General features: G+C 35.3%; 1 protein-coding gene across 1 annotated transcript; it reads left to right on the top strand.

Moving 5' to 3' along the window:
• Positions 1–4413: 4413 nt before the first annotated feature.
• LOC131158689 (uncharacterized) lies at positions 4414–22217 on the top strand. Its single transcript, XM_058113556.1, has 4 exons — positions 4414–4485; positions 11748–12354; positions 21418–21576; positions 22204–22217. Exons 1-4 carry the CDS (start codon positions 4414–4416, stop codon positions 22215–22217), a joined length of 852 nt encoding a protein of 283 aa, XP_057969539.1.
• Positions 22218–23490: the final 1273 nt, after the last annotated feature.

Below are 23490 nucleotides of genomic sequence, written 5' to 3'. Positions count from 1 at the left end.
ATCATGCAGATACCATTTAGATTAAGACATGCAACAACCTAAAAGTTTCTACCAGCAGGCAATATACATCACTGCATCAGCCATGCAGGTGACGTTCCAATCAAGTATGTAGTCCTAATGTCCACTACTAGCATGCAGTTCACAAGATATATCAATCCAAGCATGTAGTCCAAAAGTTAAATCATCTATTAAACTGAAGCTAGATAAGCACAAGGAAATTGTGTGTGTTGTGCGTAGGAAAAAATTTTGAGTGCGCAAACAATAGAAATTGTGTGTTGTATGTACAAGAAAGAATTGTAAGTGTGCGCTGTGTGTTGGCAACATGGAAGTATTTTGTAAGTGAGAATGCTTAGTGTTATCTTGTAGTACTTGTGAGCTACATTAGTGTGTAACCATATTTATTGTCTTGTGTGAGTGTCTCGATGTATGTCCAAGTGTAAGGTCTTGGGCACGTATTTTCATCTTGTAAGGATGTCCAGGTCGTAGAATTAAATAAACACAATACTATATATATACAATATATATGTAGCTCAACACTAAAACCACATACCCAAACAATTATTATTCAATTAGAGGAATTCAACAAGATGTTTGTTACTATCCAAGTGTGAAAAAAAAAGATGCCACAAATAAGTTTAACACATACTGATTCCCACAACTTGTGAAAACTTTCAAATCCTTTCTCAATCAAATAAAAGAAATGTATAGAAGAAAAAATATAAGGTTCTATTTGGGACTGAATTTTAAGGTTTGGATTCTAATTTGTATAAACTTGAATAAATCTGAATACAAAATTATATTAAATTTTGTCCAAATCCGCACAAATCCAAATTCAAAATATGTAAAGTGAACACCACATCAACTTTCTCCTTGCCTTGAACTTAGAGGCTACAAAATTCATAAATTTCTATTTATCTTTTTCTTTTTTTCCTGTGACCTTGAAATAGTACTCATTTTATAAGCACCACATGCATATAAAAAAACCAACCATTGAATAAACAATCATGCTAAAAAATCATGACATAACTTAAAGATATGCTCTTGCATGCTTAGGAGTAGTAATGCACATTATTTATATAGAGGGTTTTAGAAAAAAAAAAATAACTTCCTATTTCTAATACAAATCTTAGAAAATAAAAAATAAAAAATAAAAAATAGTTATAACTTTATAATTTTTTGAAAAAATGTAATATAAAATTATTTCTTATAATCAAACATATATGAGGTCTTAATTTCCCATATAAAAACTTTTCTCCCCCTTTTTAAGTTTATTTTTATAGATTCCACAGACCACAAACTTATAACCTCTACCTCAATATAAAAATAAAATCACTATTTGATGCCTACAAATGTCACGAACCCTATGTTTGGAAGAAATTTTAGATTTCAATTTGTGTAAATTTTAAAAAATATATATAATATAAAATTATATAACATTTTATTCAAATTCACGTAAATTTAAATATGAAATCCAAAGGTTGTATCGGTTTACCATAACTTAAAACAAAAGAAGCTTGTCATGACCTCATCTATCAAAAACACGATCACCCTTTCTTAAAATTAAACCTATGTTTACTTCTTTGGAAAGTTCCACACTATATCACTCCTTTTTACATTAGTATGTTGTACTAATTAACTTGAGAACCTTTTTCATTTTGATATGTCTTACACCCTAATTGAAATCGAGTTTTGGCATTGGGCTCTGAAATACATTCATGTCACCTTTGATTTGCGAAATGAAACATGATAATAATAAAATGAAGCCTAAAATTAAATTACACAGACACAGACACAGACACACACACATCGGGTCAATAAAATCAAATTCAATTCATTCCATTTTATTCCATTTCCACCTATTTTTGCCAACTCAACACGGCAATCCAAGTGCAAAGCATTTTCCGTAAAAGCATTATTTCCTATAGCAACATCAATCAAAGACTAATCAATGCTGAGCAACTATATAATTTCCCATGGTAACATCAATTAAAGACTAATCAATGCTAAGCAATTGTTATACAGGTCTTGCTAATGGGTGTCGTTCTGTACATTCATTAATATTAATATTTCCAAATATATATAAGATTCAATACAGTTAAAAGAAATTCGGTCATCTACCGCATTAAGTGCAATTGAAGTTTTCTTAAAATGGCATTTAAATGAGTGTCCTTTCATGGGCATCCATTAACTTCAATACTTTTATCCCAACAGAAAACAAGTAAACTTATTAAAAAAATTAAAAAAAAAAACCATTTTTCATTCAATGCAGTCGGACACCATCAGTCAAAACCAACCACTACAATAAAAGAAATAATGTATGTCACCCAAACAAGTCACTAAAAAATTAAACTAGATGACGGTGCTGCAGTAGGTAACCAGAACATATATATAGAAGAATATAAGTACCTAACCAATATCATACACAAAAAAACCAAGATAAAGATAAACACTCCAGCAAGGTTTAATTCCTTTCCTAAAAGAAAACAACATTACAATCTAAATCCAAATCTCCCTTAGGAATCCCGCGTTGATGGATAGGGGTGGATTTAGGTTTTTCTTAAGGTTTTGATTTTTTTTCTAGGTTGTTTAGTGGTTATCTATTAGTAGCTTGTTTTGCTGGAACCACGATTTTCCTCTGTTATAAGTGAGGGATTTTCTAATAAAGAAAGGAGGTGTCGCTCTCTTTTACCCAAAAAAAAAAAACCTTGCAAAACCAGTTTGTTTGGTCTGCGAATCACAGTAAAAAATTAAGAAATTCCCTTTCCAGCAAAGGAGCCAACAAGTAAAGAAATTAGTGGGGAAGGAACATATAGGTGGCATATGATACCTTAACACCCCCATTATCTGAAAAGTAGGTTCTGCATCACATCTCATTTTCAAGTGAAAAGTTGAGGGATTAGTGGGGAAGGAACATATGTTGTTGTAGTTGTGAATTGTGGAATTTAAGCAAGTACGAATTGTGTCCCCCCTTGGGTGAAGGCCCTAAATCTCTAGAGGGTATTTCCACATTAAGTTGTGGTTGGAAAAGTTGGAATGTGGCACTTGTTGGTATTTTTGCATTAACCATCTGAGCATATGGTATATGACTATGATTATTTCGGGAAAAAGTGAAAAAAATTTCTGCAGCATGCCGTCTATAAATAGAAAATTTCCCAAACCCGCAAGTCACAAAAGCATGCAATTCACAATATTTTTGCATCATACAGATGCCATTTAGATTAAGACATGCAACGGTCTAAAAGTATCTACCAGCAGGCAATACACACAACTGCATTAGCCATGCAGGCGGCATTCCAATCAAGCATGCAGTCTTAATGTCCACTACCAGCATGCAGTTTACAAGATATATCAATCCAAGCATGTAGTCGAGAAGTTAAATCATTTATTAAACTAAAGTAATGAGTAAAAATGGATAGTGGATGTTTGTGTAGTGTAGTGTAGTGTAGTGCAATGTAGTCAAAATAAAACAATCATATGCCCCAAAGACAAACTACCTTTTACATACGTTCTAATTAGAGGAGCCACTCATATCATCTGGATGAGATTAGCGCATCATTTGTTCGATCTTCACTTTCCAGTTCTTCATGAATTTCATCTACGCTTCCCAGTTTGACATCTTTTCTTTCAATTGTTGGTTCTCCCCTTCCATCATCTGCATCCAGATAACCATCTCCTTCGCTTGATCCTGGCCGGCTTGATGCTCTCGATCAATCTCAGCACGAGGCACCACACTGAAAGAAGATGATGATGTTGGGGCGATGTATCCACTCCCAAGACCATTCAACCAGCCACCCGTTCGTTCCCCAAGCACCTGAGTGCAGATCTCGTCAGCCGTCATCGGATGACTGCCCTTTGGAACAGGTGCATCCCTCGGCTTAAGAATCTTTGCCTATTTTCAGTCATGAAAATGAAGAAATAAGACTACAAGTGATGTTTTGATCAAAATAATGAACTAAATAATCTACTTGACTTACATGTTTCCTTTGCGCACCCTGGCACCAATCCCCTGATGGCCTCTGATGTGTTCTCTGATAAAGATCCGGCCTCGACTCCAGTTCGCCAGTGACGGGATCACGCTACATTATCATATAAAAGTTCATTAATATTAATTCAGTGGTGTCAATATAAATAACACTTGTTAGGTAATGGTCAGATAGTTTTATAGCAATTACCTTTCTATGATTGGCGAATAACTTCGAGCCACAATCGCACCATTTTTTTCACAAATAGCCTACAAAATAGATGTAATGACTTTTTATTAGTCACATAAATATGAAAAAGTAGTTATTGTAATTAATAGAAACATATCACCTGATAGTTAGGGTCGCGAAAATGGCGACACACCACCCGCCAATCCTCTAGGGAGATCTTATCATATGGGTGCGCTTCTACCTCATCCCCCATCTCCCTAAAATGGTTGTCCATTTTGCTGCGATAGGTCTTAAACCAAGAGCACAACTGCGTGTTCACCACCTTTTTGACACTGTACTGAAATCTGTATTTTCTGAAAATAAAGATAATTTATACTCCATATAATATACCCCAAAACACATATATATTATTGATAAAATTTCTAAAATTCCTAGCATAGCATATTTCCCTTACCTGACAAACTAGGCTCGTTTACTGATTTCTAACTTACACCCACATCGTTCATAATTTCACAATCCTGAAATTATACACATACATATTTCCCTATTAATCAACTGAATTTCCTAGAATAGTTTCATAGTCACATTTCCTAAATTTATAAATTATTTATCATTTACCTAGATTCCTGAAAACACCCACTAGGTTCTCTAACCTTCCTGCATTATAAGCCCCAAAACCCTGAAATCACAACACCCAAATTCAATCATCCCAAACACCAGTATAACAACATCTAAAACCAAATCTGGGTTCAGAAAAACCTACAAGCCAAATAAGTCTTAAATAAACTACTTATCCTAATTTTGGGATGGTTACTAAACTTCTCAAATCAAAATTCTGCTCTGGTTAAGTTGTAGAGAATCTCTCCAGGATCATTGTGGTAGCTTCTAATCGTCGAACTGGGGAGAAGCGGAGCTAAAATCTTAGAGGGAAGTGAGAGAAACCTAATTCTAGAGAGAGAGAGGGAGAGAGAGAAGAGCAGCTGAATTTCCCATCAAAAATTTGATTTTTATACTTATATAGATGGCTGGCCATGTGGCTTCGTCGACGAGACATGTGGAGTCATCGATGAACCGAAGAAGGAAGTTTGTCGACAAGGATAATGAGTTCGTCAACGAACCAAAGGGTTTGCATGTCCCACTCTCGGTTTCTCTTCGTCGATGAGGCACTGAACCTCATCCACGAACCGTATAAGGGAGTTCGTCGGTGAAGCCAGGGCATTCGTCAACGAACCCTGCTTTATTTCCTTTAAATTTTCCTTTCCTCTTTATTTAATTACTATTATTTTTCTGGCTCTTTACATTCTCCCCTCCTTATAAAATATTTTCCTCGAAATTTGCTATTTGTGTTGTACACCGCCCTCTGAGGAAAACTAGCTACTTATTTTATTACTTACCCTCACTTATGGTGGAGGAATATCGTGGTTACAACTAGGGTTCTGGAAGATTACAAATATATACATAGAAATAAAATTCTCCCAAAACCAAAAACACTATCTATCCTATAATCTAATATACATTCATACTTTAATTACTCTACACTGAAACAAGTAATACTGATTTTCTCTAAATTATCACCCCTGACTACTACTGATCCCCACAAAACAACTGTGGGTATTTTTGTCATATCTCCTCCCCTAACTCCCATGAGAACTCTCTACACACCCTATTTTTGCCCGGGTCAAATACAACAAAATCATTATTATTATTGTTATTATTATTATTATTATTATTATTATTATTATTATTATTATTATTATTATTATTTCTATTATTATCATTTTCATTATTTTAAATATTATTATTATTATTATTATTATTATTATTATTATTGTTTCTAAATATTACTTTATTATTATTATTTTATTATTATTACCATTATTATTATTATTATTATTATTATTATTATCAATATTATCTTTGTTTTTTATTATTATTATTTTACTATTATACTATTATTATTATTATCATTTTGGTTATTATTATAATTTAGTATTATTGTTTTTCTTATTATTATTATTATTATTATTATTATTATTATTATTATTATTTAGTATAATAAATAAAAAATAAAAAAAAGAAAAGGATAAGTGGGCGTTTCTTCTATATAATCACACACTCATGCACACAAGAGACACAGCATTGGGGGAAAAGATTCATGCATTGTCATGCATTTAATGCATTACCATACATTTCATGCATTACCATATATTTCATGTGAAATTAGGAATAGTTTCCCAAGAGGGGGGGTGAATTGGCTTTTAAAACTTTCGTTTTAGTTCTTTTTAAAGTCCTTAATTTCTTTTAATATTTAACCAATTCTTTTACTTGTTTATCTATTTTATCAATCAAACAAGAACTAAGGAAACAGTCAATCTTCAACCACAACACTTATTGTTTAACCAAACAAGTAATCAACTTTTCAACCAAACTAATCAATTTACCATGATGATCAAACCAAACAATCATAAGAATTCTCAGCTTGTGTGTAGCCCTGTTGTTAATATGAATTTGAATCAAGCCCTGTCGTGAATGAGAATTTATGCTTGCTGATGTAAAGCCCTATATAAATGAATCAAATCACTCTTTCCAAATATTTAGAACTCAAATAAACTCTTGGTAAATTTATCTTTGGGATGTTAACCAAGTAACATACTCCCGTAAGGTTTCCGCAAGATATGGTGTAACCAACGTACTTCCTTTCGATTTCCGCAACTCAAATCAAAATTAAAACTTAAGTTTGTTTGATTTCCAAATATACTTAGTTTATATGATTTTCAAATTTAAACCATCCACGCAATTTAAATATGCACTGAAAATAAAGAATAGGGAAAGAGAGAGTGAGATGGAGATTTTTACGAGGTTCGGCTTATACCCAGCCTACGTCCTCGCCTTTGGCAAACCACCAAAGGATTCACTAAACCTGTTCCGTTGACGGGTAGAACAAAACCTTTACAAGTGATACCCCACGCTCAAACACTCCTTCACTAAGCTAGAGCCCGCCTCTCCAAATGATGTCCCCTCATTCGGTCACTCCTTTAGGCTAGAGCCCGCCTCTCTAAGTAATATCCCCTTGCTTAGCCAATGATCCAAATAATCCTTGGAACTTCAAAGAATTACAACAAACACAAGATAAGATCTGCGTACAAGTATACTCTCTCAAAGAGCAAGTTAATACAATTTTAGCACTATATACTTGAATATAAAATATCAATATGAAATACGATAAAGCTGAAGTGTAGAATTCACCAATATCCTTCTTAGATGAGGATTAGCAGTAGGAATTCAGAGTAGGAAGAATTAGCACTTCAGAATATCTCAGCAGAAGAGATTTGCAATGAGTGAGGAAGAGAACTTTGGAAGAACAAGAGTGCTTTCAACTTCTCAAAACAGAATTTTCAATTATTGGATGTATTTTGATTTGCAAAACCATGTATTTATAGGCTTTCAAACTTGTTTCCATGTTGTAAAAGTTTCCTTAGAGAGTTTCCCAAGTTGTTAGAAAATTTGGAGCTCAAAACGGCTATATTTTAAAATATTAGAATTTAAAAATTTTCTCGTTGAACAGTGTTCAGACGTCTGAAGTGTTGAGTTCAGACATCTGAACAGCTATTGCCTGTTTCAAATTTATCCCAAAAAATCTTCAGACATTTGAAGTGTCAAGCTCAGACGTCTGAAGTGATTCTGTGTGCTATTCAGACAGCTGAAGTGCCTCCCGTGAATAGTGTTTAGATGGTTGATAGCAGTGACCACACTTCAGTGTTTTGACTATAACATTTTATATAAAACTATACATTAGGTGTTCTTGGTGTCAAAAGAAAGTTAGGAAAAAATACTACAACTTTTATCTTACACACATTTTAAAATAAGGATTTTTTGATAGAGAAAAAGTCACCTCAATGTAGATGTATAAAAACTGACAGCATTTGGAAAAACTCTTTTGGGTGCTTTTCATTCCAAAAATGATTCTAACCTTTTTAAAATAATTTTTGACCTTATAAAAATATTTTACAAGTATATTAAAAGGTATTTAGGTCCAAGAAATTAACCTAAGAGTTTCAAAATATTTCAAACGATATTTTAAACATTAAAGCACTTACATGAGACTTTTAAGACATTAACATTCTAGGTTCTTGAGTCTTCATGCTTTGTCCTTGGATTGAGTCTATCTTTTCTTCAAGCTTCCATATTCTTTGAGCTTTCTCACTTTGCCTTTCTTTGGCTATTTTGACTTTAATATCCTTGGCTTTCAACAACTCATTCATGTCCTCATAATCTTCAAGGTTTAATATGTTATCTTTAAACCCATGCTTTGACTCATTTAAGCTTCATTTGATCCTTGTGAACACTTTGATCTTACTTTCTCATATATGAGCCCTAAAATATCATTACTCACATAAATACATTAAATTTCACTTGTTTGTTAGCATCAAAACAAGATAACAAGATTTTAAGCCTTGTAATGCCAACATCATGCATTGCATAGAAACATATAGCAACATATCCCTGCACTCTAGCATCCCAACTTAGCAACATATAGCAACATATTCCTATATTCTAGCATTGCAAGTTAGTAACGTGCATACATATAGTAACATATCACAATATTCTAACATCGCAAGTTAGCAACATGCATACATATAGCAACATATCACTGTATTCTAGTATCATGAGTTAGTAATATGCATACATATAGTAACATATCACTGCATTCTAGCATCATAAGTTAGCAATATGCATACATATAGTAACATATATGTGCACTCTAGCATCACCAATGGCAATATTCATGCATCATATAACATCATTCATGTCATACTCGTTTTGTCATGCATCTCTTTTCATCATTGTCCAAGTAAAACTTGTTTAATTAATATTTGAATACTAGGGTAAATAGCTCGGGTTCCTACACCCGGGGCAAGTCACCCCCCATGAATGCTTGGGTTCCTACACCCGGTGCAAGTCACCGTCCGTGAACGCTCCGGTTCCTACACCCGATGCAAGTCACCCACCATGAACGCTCAAGTTCCTGCACCTCGGGCACATTACCCTCCATGAATGCTCAGGTTCCTACACCCAGCGCACGTTACCCTCCGTGAATGCTCAGGTTCTTACACCCAGTGCACGTCACCCTTCGTGAACGCTTGGGTTCCTACACCCGATGCAAGTCACCCTCTGTGAACACTCGGGTTCCTACTCCCGATGCAAGTCACCCCCCGTGAAAGCTCGGGTTCATACACCCAGCGCACATTACCCTCCGTGAACGCTCGAGTTCCTACACCCAGTGCACGTCACCCTCCGTGAACACTTGGGTTCCTACACCTGGTGCAAGTCACCCTTTGTGAATGCTCGGGTTCCTACACCCGGTGTGAGTCACCCTGAGTGAACACTCGGGTTACAACCGATGGGAGTCAGCCTCCGTGAATGCTTGGGTTCCTACACTCGGTGCAAGTCACCCTCCGTGATAGCACAGGTTCCTACACCCGGTAAGAGTCACCCTCCGTGAATGCTCAGGCTTCTACACCAGATGCACGTCACCCTTTGTGAAAGCACGAGTTCCTACACTTGGTGCAAGTCATCCTCCGGGAATGCTCGGGTTCCTACACCTGATGCAAGTCACCCTCCGTGAATGCATGGGTTCCTAAACCTGGTGCAAGTAACCCTCCATGAACGCTCGGGTTCTTGCACCCGGTGGAAGTCACCCTTTGTGAATGCTCGGGTTCCTACACCCGGTGCAAGTCACCCTCCGTGAATGCTCGGGTTCCTACACCCGGTACGAGTGACCCTCCGTGAATGCTCGATTTCCTACACCCGGTGCAAGTCACCCTCCGTGAACACTCGGGTTCCTACACCTAGCGCGAGTCACCCTCCAGGTACGCTTGGGTTCCTACACCCAATGTGAGTCACCCTTTGTGAATGCATGCGTTCCTACACTCGGTGCAAGTCACTCTCTATGAATGCTCGGGTTCCTACACCCAGTGCAAGTCACCCTTTGTGAATGTTTAGGTTCCTACAACCGGTGCAAGTCACCCTCTGTGAACGCTCAGGTTCCTATACCCGATGCGAGTCATCCTCAGTGAATGTTCAGGTTCCTACACCCGGTGCAAGTCACCCTACATGAACGCTCAGGTTCCTACACTTGATGCAAGTCACCCTCCGTGAACACTCAGGTTCCTACACCCGGTGCAAGTTACCCTCCGTGAACGCTCAGGTTCTTACACCCAGTGCACGTCACCCTTTGTGAACGCTCGGGTTCCTATACCCAGCGCAATTCACCCTCCGTGAACGCTTGGGTTCCTACACTCGGTGCGAGTCACCCTCTGTGAACACTTGGGTTCCTACACCTGATGCAAGTCACCCTTCGTGAATGCTCGAGTTCCTACACCCAGTGCATGTCACCCTCCGTGAATGCTTGGGTTCCTACACCCAATGCAGGTCACCCTCCATGAATTCTTAGGTTCCTTCACCCGGTGCTTGTCACCCTTCGTGAATGCTCAGGTTCCTACACTCGGCACGAGTCACCCTCTGTGAACGCTCGGGTTCCTACACTCAGTGCAAGTCACCCTCCATAAGCGTTCGGGTTCCTATACCCAGCGCAAGTTATCCTCATGAGCTCTCAAACCCAATACAAATCAGTTTTCCCAAGTCATTTTTGTCCTTTTTGTTATATTTGGCTCAGTCCAAAATCCGCGTCTTTTATCTTTGCAGGCTTGTTGCTACAAAATCGTAGGAGAGTTCGTACCGTTATATTAAAACAACAGAACCTACAAAGAGGGGCAGTTGTAGACACCTTATTTTTGCCCAGGCCAAATACAACAAAATCATTATTATTATTATTATTATTATTATTATTATTATTATTATTATTATTATTATTACTACTACTTTACTATTATTTTTCTTATTTTTGTTTTTATTTATTATTATTATTATTGTTGTTGTTGTTTCTAAATATTACTTTATTATTATTATTATTATTTTACTATTATTACCATTACTATTATTATTATTATTATTATTATTATTATTATTATCATCATCATTATTATTATTATCAATATTATTTTCATGTTTTTTTATTATTATTATTATTATTATTATTATTATTATTATTATTATTATCATTTTGGTTATTATTATTATTATTTAGTATTATTATTATTATTATTATTATTAAAAAAAAAAAAAAAAGGATAAGAGGTGGGGGAACCCTAGGTCCTCGACCCCCCGTTTCTTCTATATAATCACATACTCACGCACACAAGAGACAGCCCGGGGGGGCGCACAAAAAAAATTCTATCTTTGATACCCTCTGCTCCCCTTCTCGTTCCCTCTCTTCTCAATCTCTCCCTTTCTTCTTCTCTTCCTCAACTCTCCCTCTATTTTCACTCTCTCCCTCTCCCTTTGTTTCTCAACCCACACAGCACTCTCAGTTCCTCCCCTACTCTGTCTCCCTCTCTGAGCTCTCTCCCTAAAACTCCCCTTCTCCCTCAGTCCTTCTCACTGCCGTGCTGCACGGCTACCGAGAACACCACCCAACCACACAGCCTCCTTTGGACTCCCCTCTGCAACGCTCGCTGCACAGCCGAATAAATCCAGCCCGTCTTCGCCGTCGCCGTTGTCATACCAACCCTGCCATCGCCGTCGAGCACTCACGGTTCTCCCATCGCCGGCAGACACCAGCGTCCTCACCAACTCGGCCACCCTTTGCGTCTCTGCCTCTGCTCCCTACACTCTCCTACGGCCACGAAGAACCAGCAGGCACTACAACACACCAGAACCACCGCCATAGCTGCTCCATCTCCACTGCACCCCAGACTTAGCCTCCGACCACCGCCGGCATCTCTACCATCAAGCATTCACCTTTCACCCACGCTCCGTGCGGCCAACCACGCTGCGATCTCGCAGCCCCGTCGTCCTCGCTGTGAGCCACCTAACAGCAGCAAACGACAGACCCAAGCCATCCTCCAACCTTTGCTGCCAACCTCCAGCCGCCAACCTGCTTCCATCCAAAAAGAACAGCAGAGAAGACCAGTCCCTGCTGAACTCTCTGCTCCGACCGGCTGTGCTCGTTGCCACTGCAACACCCGCCAGCCACTCCACGCTCCCGTCAAGCTCACCCAGCAACACCAGCGACCCCAATCTCCCAGCCATCATCATCGTCGTCTCTGGCATCCTTCCCTGCTCCGATCTCCGTCAGCCCATGGTAAGATATCCAGGTTGTATTTATTATATATATATATATATATATATATATATATATATATATATATATATACGTGTGTGTGTGTGTGTATTAAATGATTACCATTCATCTTGTAGGTTTTTCTTTGTATTTATGTTAATATTTAATGTTCATGGTATGCTTTTTATTGTATTTGTTATATAGGTTAATTGTCATTGTTTTTTATATTTATAGTTTAACCTTTTCTATTCGTTGAATTATTAATATTATTATTGTAGGATCCTTAATGTTATAATATGTGGTTATATGTCTAGTTTCATGTTGCAGGTTTTTGTTACAGCTATTTTTATATTCAATTTTCATATTTAGGGTCGTTTTTGTTATTAATGCATGTTTAATATTTATGTATATAGAATGGTTATTATTATAGTACTTATTTACTTAAAGGCGTTATTGTTTGATATTTATATGTTTAGGTATGTTATACATAATGTTCACAATAGGGTTATATCCAATATTAGAGTTTAGGGTTCTTGTCATAATTAATGTTCACATGTAGGGTTATTATTATTCATATTTAGTGTTTATATTAAGAATATGGTTATATTTAAATATTATGTCTGTCACGACGTCGCAGAGCACGTGTGTCCGGGCGGCGAAATTAAAAATGTGTTTTAAATTTTTAAGGAAAAATAGGAATATCGGAGCCACTACTAACCTTTTAGTGTGGTTAGAACACATAATTACTACCCCGTTAAGGGTAGAATGGGTCTATGTTACCAAAGTTGGGCTCAGGAGTTGGTTACGCGAGGGGAAGGTACGAGCACCCCCTACACGCCCGTTCTTACGAACGGTACCTAATTAATTTGGAATTATCCCTAAGTTAATTTAGTAAGTCTTTAAAATTACTCCTCTAGTAAATTTACTAATACACATACGAAATGAACAAATAAATAAATATATAATACAAAAACATACGTAACATATAAATATTTACATATTCCCTCAGAACTAAAGGTACGTGAAGCCCGAAAGCTCATACCCCCGCATTAAAATCATAGGGATAAATATACATGAAAATAAATAATACTATAAAATAATAAAAATAAATATCATAATACATGATACAAAATATAAATATACCCAAGGAACCAAAATACTAAAAATATTTAACATTAGTAATAATTAAAAGTGATGACAATATTGACAATAATATTACTATAATAATAGTCCTATACTAATAATATCATATTAATATTGCGACGCTACACTATAATAGTAGTATATAATATCATAATAATACCATACTAATATACGTAGTAAATATAATAGTAATAACAACGAATAAATAATAATAGTAAATAATAAATATGATAATAATAGTAAGTAATAAGTGATAAGGATAATAATAAATAATGATAGGAATAATAACAATATTTATGGAAATAATAATATACATATTTTATTTTCTTTAATATTGACACTCAGTTAAAGATTCAATACACATGTATATCAACAATTAATTGATGAAACATATCAAATTAAAGACAAACAAATAATGAACTTATGGAAACCTATTCAAGCTATTACCAATATGTAAACAATGAGTATGGTAACTTCTAGACTTATAGTAATAAATCAAATCGAATTCGATATACAATCCTAAACAATTAACATGATAATAATACAATATTATATGGTCAACCATTACATTACTTACAATACAAAATAATGAATTATATCATATACATGATAATAGAAACAATATAATAAACCTTAATATACCTAAATTATATATGCATTACAACCTTATAACATAATAAACCATAATAATAAAAATAATATGAAATAATATATTACCATATTACCTAAATATATACATGACAAAAATACCAATAAACAACAATATTACAACATACCCATAAGAGTTATGACTTAAATAACACAAATTCAATAATAATATTTAAACATCAAGCAAACATTCAATATGAACAAAAATCCTGCACCCAAGAAAAATAAACCAATTAGTATTTAATATGCATAAACAAAACTAATAAAAATTTAAATATGAACAAAAATCTTGCACCCAAAAAGAATAAATCAATTAATATTTAATATGCATAAACAAAAACAGTAAAAATTTAAATATGAACAAAAATCCTGCACCCAAGAAGAATAAATGAATTAGTATTTACCATTGAAAAAAGGATATTAAAGATAATATTAATATATTGATTATCTAACAAGTATAACAAGTAAAATAAAAAGAATAAATAATAACAATAAAAACTTAACTACATAATAATAAATAAAGGTCAGTGTGTGCATATACAGCCTGCATAAAAAATAAAAATAAATAAAAATAAAAATTTTAACTTTAGAAAACAAACTGAACCTATGTACATATATATATTCATGTGTGTGTGTGTGTGTGTATGCAAATACAGCAGAGGCTTACCACTGGAGGTGATGGGAGTGTTCGCAGGAGGGGAGCAGTGCCTCGGCTGGCTGCTGCTGTTGGGTGAGCTGTGGTTGTCACCGAAGATACTGGGGGTTGGCCGGAGGTCTTGGGTTGTCTAGTGTGTGGCCGGAGAGAGGAGTTGCGGCAGAGCCGCTGGGATGCCCGAAGTTGCTGCAAACATGGAGACTCTCGGGTGTTCTGGACCAGGAAACGAGTGGTTGGGTTCGGTTGTGGTTGCAGGAACGCAGGGGACTGCCAGACTGGATCTGGGAATGGTGCGGTGGCTGGAGGCGTTGCAGGCGGCCGTGAAGATGGCTGGGTTGTTGCCAGAGTGAATGGTCTGGAGTGGGTGTGAGGTTGGGAGCAAGAGTCCTCTCTAGGTGTATGGCTGGAACTGGAAGGCTTGCGGGGATGCAGCTGCTGAGTGAGGTTGGCTGTCGGGTACCGACGGAATCAGGGAGAGAGATCAGCTAAGGTTTTTTTTTTGGTTCTCCACCCTCTTGGCTCTCTGCGCCCCCTTATTTATAAAAATTCCAACCTTAAAAATCCTTCTTTTCCTTTCCTTTTTCTTTTTTATTCTTTTCATACTTCTATGGTAATAAAATATATGGGAATAATAATAATACTAATATGATATTAATAATAATATATTAATAATAATAATAATAAAAAAGATGGAAATAGCAAAAATAATTATAGTAAGGTAATAATAAGAATGATAAAAAAAATGAAAATACTAATAATAAAGTAACAATAATAAAATAATAATAATAATAACGATAATGAAAATACTAAAAAATAATAATAATAATAATAATAATAATAATAATAATGGGGGTAATAATAAGAATAATAATGAAAGCAATAATAGTAAAATAGTAATAATAATAATAATAATAATAATAATAATAATAATAATAATAATAATAATAATAATAATAATAATAAATATATCCAAAATAAAAATAGCAAAGTAATACTAATAATACTACTAGTAATAAATAATAATACAAACACTTATAAGAAAGTAATAATAAAATAAAATAAAATATACAAATAATAATAATAATAATAATAATAATAATAATAATGAAATAATAATATTTGGTTAGGGCAAAAATAAGGTGTCTACAATGTCGTTTTTAGTATTTCATTCTATGTTACATATTATTATTATGATTATATTTATTATTTAGTGTATATTTTTTAGTATCCTAATATTTATGGTATTACTTTTTTTTATATAGTATCTTTAGTATCTTAATATATATGGTATATGGTATTTTATTACTTATTTTGGTATTTGTAATATTATAGTAGATATGTATTCTTATAAGTGTATTATGGTAGCTTAATATCTTAGTGTATTATCCTATTATCACGTGTTGAAACCTCTCATACTAGTATTTTCCAACTAAAAATTTTATACGATTTCCAAAATTTGGGAGTGTATTTTATTAAATATTTTTTATTTTCATCCCTATGATTGCAATTAAAAAAGGTACAAGCTTTTTAAACTTCATGTACCTTCAATTATGAGGGAATATATATATTACGCATATTCTTGTATGATTTATTTATTTATTTATTTATTTTGCATGTGTATTTGGGAATTCACTAAAAATGAGCAATTTTAAAGACTTTTTAAATTTACTTAGGGATAATTTCATAATTAATTAGGTACCGTTCGTAAGAATTAGCGCATAGGGGGTGCTTGTACTTTCCCCTCGCGTAACCAAACTTCCGACCCCAGCTTTGGTAACGTATACCGAATCTACGCTTAATTGGGCAGTAATTTAGTGTTCTAACCACACTAAAAGGTTAGTAGCAACTTCATTCCTATTTTTTCCAAAAATTTAAACCACTTTTTTTTTTTTATTTCTCCATCCCGGGCCACACGCGCTCCGAGACATCGCGACAACCTCCACTGCGTGATTCCTCCACAGGATTTTTACTAATGGAATTCTTTTGGTACGTAACTCTTGTTCTTTTTTTTTTCTAGAATATATACTGATATTTTCTCATATGCTAGTGTATCTTTGAGCTCTATCTCCTCATAGCTGATCACATGGGAGGAATCTAGGACATATTTTCTCAACATAGAAACATGAAATACATTATGTACCCTGGATAGTGCTGGTGGTAATGCTAGCCTGTAGACTAGTGGACCCATTTTCTCGAGTATCTCGAATGGACCAATAAACCTAGGGCTCAGCTTACCCTTCCTCCCAAACCTCATAATTCCTTTTAGTGGTGCCACTTTCAAAAACACCTGATCTCCCACATCAAACTCTAACTTTTGGTAGCTAGTATCTGCGCAGCTTTTCTACCGACTCTGAGGTGCACTAATCATGTCTTTAATTAGTCAGACTTTATTGTACGACTGCTGCACTAATTATGGTCCAAAACTCGCCTCTTACCCATTTCATCCCAGTATATTGGAGAATGACACCTCCTACCATACAATGCCTCGTAAGGTGTCATCCCAATACTGGCCTGATAGTTGTTATTATATGTGAACTCAACTAGCGGCATATACTGGGTCCAACTACCCCCAAAATCCAGCACACATGCTTGTAACATATCCTCAAGTATCTAGATCGTCCTCTCTATCTGCCCATCAGTCTGAGGATGAAAAGCTATTTTGAATAATAACTGAGACCCCAAAGACTCCTGTAAGCTTCTCTAATACCGTGACGTGAAAAACATGTCTCGGTCTGAAATTATAGATACTAACACTCCATGAGGTTGAACTATCTCCTGAATATATATATCTCTGTCAGTCTATTCATAGGGTAGCTGACTTTAATAGGTAGGTAGTAGACAGTATTTGTCAATCGGTCTACAATCACCCAAATAACGTTCTGTCTGTGTAGTGTTGGCAATAACTCTATAGCGAAGTCTATAGATATATGGTCTCACTTCCACTCGGGGATGTGGAGTGGCTACAACAGTCCTACTGGCCTTTGGTGCTCAGCCTTTATTAACTACTGGCACGTCAAACACTACTCTACGAATTCCGCTATCTTTCTCTTCATGCCACTCCACCAGAAGGATTCCTAGAGAACCCGATACATTTTAGTACTGCAAGGATGAACTATATATAGGGATCTATATGCCTCCTCTAAGATAGCTCTCCTAATCTCAGCATCGACTACAAAAAATTAGGGTATTAGTAATAGATACAATCCGTCACTAATAGTCATAAATTCGTCACTAATACTATTAGTGACGAATTTATGACTATTAGTGACGGTTTTCAAATAGTTTCTATATGTGCCGTTACTACTAACTTTTAGTGACGAATATAACTTTCGTCACTAATAATGGAATATTAGTAACGGATATAATCCGTCACTAAAACCCACCGTCACTATATAGTATAACACGGCTCAGCTCAAATTCGTCACTAATAGTATGTGTATTAGTGACGAAATAGAAATTCGTCACTACTAGAAGAGTATTAGTGACAAATTAGAAATTCGTCACTACTAGTAGAGTATTAGTGACGACTTAGAAATTCGTCACTACTAGTATGGTATTAGTGATGAATTTTTAATTCGTCACTACTAGCATTGTATTATTGACTAATTCGAAATTCGTTACTAAAAGTAAGTTATTTGTAAAAGATTCAAATTCGTCACTAATAGTAGGGTATTAGTGATGAATTTGAATCCTTTTCTAATAATTAGAAAAAAAAAAAAACCTTTTAATACTAATTTTTTTTAATAATGAATTCTTATATAAAAATCTATAATTACATTTTCAAATACATAAACTGAAACCATTCAAAATTTCATACAAATTCAATTAAAATGAAGAAATAACATATGTTCAGATAACAAAAATTATTTAAAAATATTCAAAATTCAAATACAAATACTAGTACCAATTCAAATTAAAATACAAAAACTCCATTTGTTCAAATAATAATTAAAACTATAAAAGACAATGTTGTCTGATATATTCTAATGAGGCATTGAACAGTAACACAAGAAACAAAGTTCAGATGAACAAACAAATTCATATGGAAATCTTTTGAGAGTCCAATGCCTGAAATGAGATATGGGATTGAGAAAAATGAAAACGATCTCTAGGCAACAAAACTTTAGGCAGTACCTGCTCCCTTTTCCTTCTTTCCCTTATTCCTCTGGATCTTCTTCATGTAGAATTCCAGCTTTTTCCCCTCCAAAATATATCTGCAAAACCATTTAACCAATGCATTTAGCCAAGATGCCCAACATAAAAGAAAAATCAAAACAAATACAACAACATTCAGTAGTATAAATTGATGCTTGACAAATTTTCCATGCAAAAGATACCCCCCTCATCGTTGAGTATCAGAAAATGTAACAGCTAGTTAAGTGTTGGAAAATAATTTTTTTTTTCTTTTTTCAAAATATAATGAAATAAAAAATGTCAACACATTTCCCTGTTTTGAAGACATCTATATTAATTCAAAACAAGGTTATATTTTGGTCATTTTAAATCTAGAAATGAAAAATGAAAATTTTTTTTTAACAACTAAACAAGCCCAAGCTACTTTCACAAGCTAACCACAAACAACTAACAAAAATAGGGCACCTCACCACATAAGAACAACTGACATCAGATGATGAGTGAGATGCCTCATAAAAGTTCACCAGATACATTGAGGTTTTGTTGGTTCACTGAATAGCTATTCCTACGAATAGGACGGAATACAAGAAAATATCTAAGAATAGAGATAATAGTCATTTCATATTTATTCATCATCTTCCACTCAACATGGAATATGGAAGGTATATCTATGATGAAATTATAGTCATTCCTTGTCTACTCTTTACTATGATTGATAAGAAAGTATAAATTTTCACTTGTTCATTATAATACATTTTTAATACAAATTATCAAGTTCTTCTATTACAACTATCTCTATTCCTAGGAATAAGCATTCTACAAACTAAAGATAGTCCAAGGGATTTATAGTGTTCACTCAACAACTGAAAAGCCACTAGATCATGGCAATTTTTTTTTTTTTTTTTTTGCTTAGACATGGCAAATGTTTTTACTCATCTTTTCAAAAATATTTTAACATTAAACTAAGTCTATCTTCTTTTTTTTTTGTTTGGGAAATTTTAACGCAATTTCGGCAGCATGCCGTCGGTAAATTTGACATTTTCCCATAAAACCTGCACCTGATAGGTTCAAATAGATCATTTATAAGAAGTTGAAGCCACAAGAGAACCTATATCCACTACTAGCATGCAATACACATCAACTGCATCCGCTATGCAAGAAGCATTCTAGACTAGCATGAACATGTAGCATATTCACGACAGTAATACATGTAACCATATCTTAAATTCATAATATAAATAGCAGAGAACAGTGGATAGTATTGGGTTCAATGTAGTATTGTTATTCATCTAGGCATTTGGATACGAATGTTATGAGATGATGAGAGTATTTAATTTAAATAATTATGAAACTGATGCTCCCTATGAGTTATGTATATATTCAACGTATGCCTTTTTCAAATTTTCAAATCCTCAGCCAAGTGTATATAATATTTTCAATGATTTCGACACGACAATGAATGCTTTAAGCTTACCAGACCAAAAACATATAAATAAATGTCAGTTCTAAATGAACTAAGTCTATATTGCCTCATTTATTATGATTCCTAAGTTTCACTCATCTTTTCAAAAATATTTTAACATTAAACTAAGCCTATCTTTTCTTTTTATTTGGGAAAATTTTAACGCAATTTCGGCAGCATGTTGTCGGTAAATTGGACGTTTTCCTACAAAACCTGCACCTGATAAGTTCAAATAGATCATTTATAAAAAGTTGAAAGCACACGAGAACCTATATCCACTACCAGCATGCAATACACATCAACTGCATCCGCTATACAAAAGGCATTCTAGACTAGCATGCAATCATGTAGCATATTCACGACAGTAATACATGTAACCATATCTTTAAATTCAGAATATAAATAGCAGAGAACAGTGGATAGTATTGGGTTCAGTGTAGCATTGTTATTCATCCAAGCATTTGGATATGAACGTTATGAGATAATGAGAGCATTTAATTTAAATAATTATGAAACTGATGCTCCCTGTGAGTTATGTATATATTCAACGTATGCCTTTTTCAAATTTTCAAATCTTCAGCCAAGTGTATATAATATTTTCAATGATTTCGGCACGGTAATGAATGCTTTAAGCTTACCGGACCAAAAACATATAAATGAATGTCCATTCTAAATAAACTAAGTCTACATTACCTCATTTATTATGATTCCTAAGTTTCACTCATACTTTCAAAAATATTTTAACATTAAACTAAGCTTATCTTTTATTTTTTTTTGGGAAAATTTTAACGCAATTTCGGCAGCATGCCATCTGTAAATTAGAAGTTTTCCCACAAAACCTGCACCTGATAGGTTCAAATAAATCATTTATAAGAAGTTGAAGGCACACGAGAACCTATATCCACTACTAGTATGCAATACACATCAACTGCATCCGCCATACAGGAGGCATTCTAGACTAGCATGATTTAACATGAAACTCAATTTACGATCATAATACCTTATAATTAATCAGAGGAGCCACCCACATCATTTGGTTCAGATTGGTGCATCCTTTCCTCTAACCGCACTTGCCTATCCATCATGGCTTGCATCTGGGCTCGAAAGCTGGAGACCTCTGATCTCAATTCCACGTTCTCCATAGCGATCATCTACATCTGTCGAGCCATCTCCGGCTTGTCATACTCGACCTCTCGACACTGTCGTTCCATCTCTGCACGAGCTGCCGCACCCATGGATGATGATGCTGTTGGGGCGATATAACCACTTCCAAGACCTTTCACCCAGTCCCCCACTCGTTGCCCAAGCACCTGGGAAGTGATCTCGAAATTTGTCATGTGCTGACTCCCATCTGAAACAGGTGCATCCCTCAGCTCGACCATCTATACCTAATTTCAATCATGAAAATGATAAAAAGGAATAAGTAAGACTACAACTTTAATGTTTTGAATAAAGTAATAAACTAAATATTTTGCTTCACTTACATGTCTGTCCTGCGCACCCTCGCACCACTCCCCCGATTGCTGTTGGTGTGTTCTCTGATACAGATCCGGCAGCGGCTACTCTGCGCCAGTCTCGGGATCACGCTATATTATCATATAAGACATCATTAGTATTATGTCATGTAATGGTCAGATAATTTTATATATAGTAATTACCTGGCGATGATTTACAAATAGCCTCGATCCACCGCAATGCGTCGTAGGGAGTTTGCTGCTGTCCACAGCATTTGTTTCACATATGGCCTACAAGGAAGATGTAATGGTGACATATTAATGACATCATTGTGAAAAATTAGTGATTATAATACAAACACATCAATTGATAGCGTGGGTCGAGTAAATGGCGACACACCACGTCCCAATCTTCTTGGGATATCTTATCGTATGGCTGTACTTCTACTTCATCTCCCATCGCTCGAAAATGGGAGTGCATTTTCGAGCGATAGCTCTTAAATTTATTACACAATTGGACGTCGACCGCCCTCCTCACATGGTCATCCTCGAGGATGTCCATATCAAACTCCTCCTGCATATATAAGTAATACAATGACAATGTTAGACAATTGTTAATTGGCAAGTATATTAAAAGTAAAAAAACATTTAAATTAAAAACATTTTTATAGGGTTTGGGAACTAACCAAAATGCGCATGTAAAGAACCTTGCGCTGCTCCTGAGTCACCTGCGGCCAGCTGAATGCGGTGATTGGAGCATATTGTCGGCATATAATACCGAGGTCCCTCGTCCACGCGGTGCACCAATTGTTCAACGCGGTGGTAAATCCTGGAGGAATGTCAATCCGAATCCGCTATTTAGTCCTATCCAGGTGCTTCTTCAGTGACATGTTCTTTGCTGCACCACGGTCTGACCTGACCGTGGCAGTAGATGTTGAAAGTAGACTTAATTTAATTACAACATTATAATCATACACGTGAATAACTATCATCAACAGTTGACATGTAAATAAATTAATCGTATCCATTCCAACACTGCTCATGACGGTCGACAACTCACCTTGCGTGTCAATCGCATAAGTGGTATCCATGTCTAGCCGAGGTTCTGATGGCTCAAACAATGGTGTCGCCGCATCAGGACCAATGGGGTCCGCCGGTTTGGAGGATGTCAGATCATCCTCATGCGATGTACTCGTGTGCTTGAAAGGATTTATCCAACGTCGGCCTCCTGGTGCCATATCTGCAAATTAATAGACAAGTAAATATAAGAAGTACGAATATTAGATGGATGCAGCATACATCTATTTTTAAGTTATTACACATGTCAGATACATAGTGACAAAAATAACATGCTTACCCCCCTATACGTCCTCAATATCGGTATCATCCTCATTTTCTAAAGTGTCTTCCTCTTCACTACAGTACTCGACCCCTGTTTCATCTTCCCCAGCAGTTTCCTCATCGTTGATGAAGTGAACATCTACAGAAGGTTCAATTGTAATGTCAGTAGTCCCTACGTGTTCTGCCCTGGCACCATCCCTATGCAATGGTATAGGATCAGTGCCTTCTTCGACAACATCTGTAGTAGATTGCACTGTTGCGTAGACAGATGGCTCATCTTCTTGGAATGCAGTCTCACTGGCACTCATCTTACTATCTGC

The sequence above is a fragment of the Malania oleifera genome, chromosome 6 (assembly GCF_029873635.1).
Source record: "Malania oleifera isolate guangnan ecotype guangnan chromosome 6, ASM2987363v1, whole genome shotgun sequence".
NCBI classification, from domain to species: domain Eukaryota; kingdom Viridiplantae; phylum Streptophyta; class Magnoliopsida; order Santalales; family Ximeniaceae; genus Malania; species Malania oleifera.
This window is presented reverse-complemented; position numbering and strand designations above follow the sequence as displayed.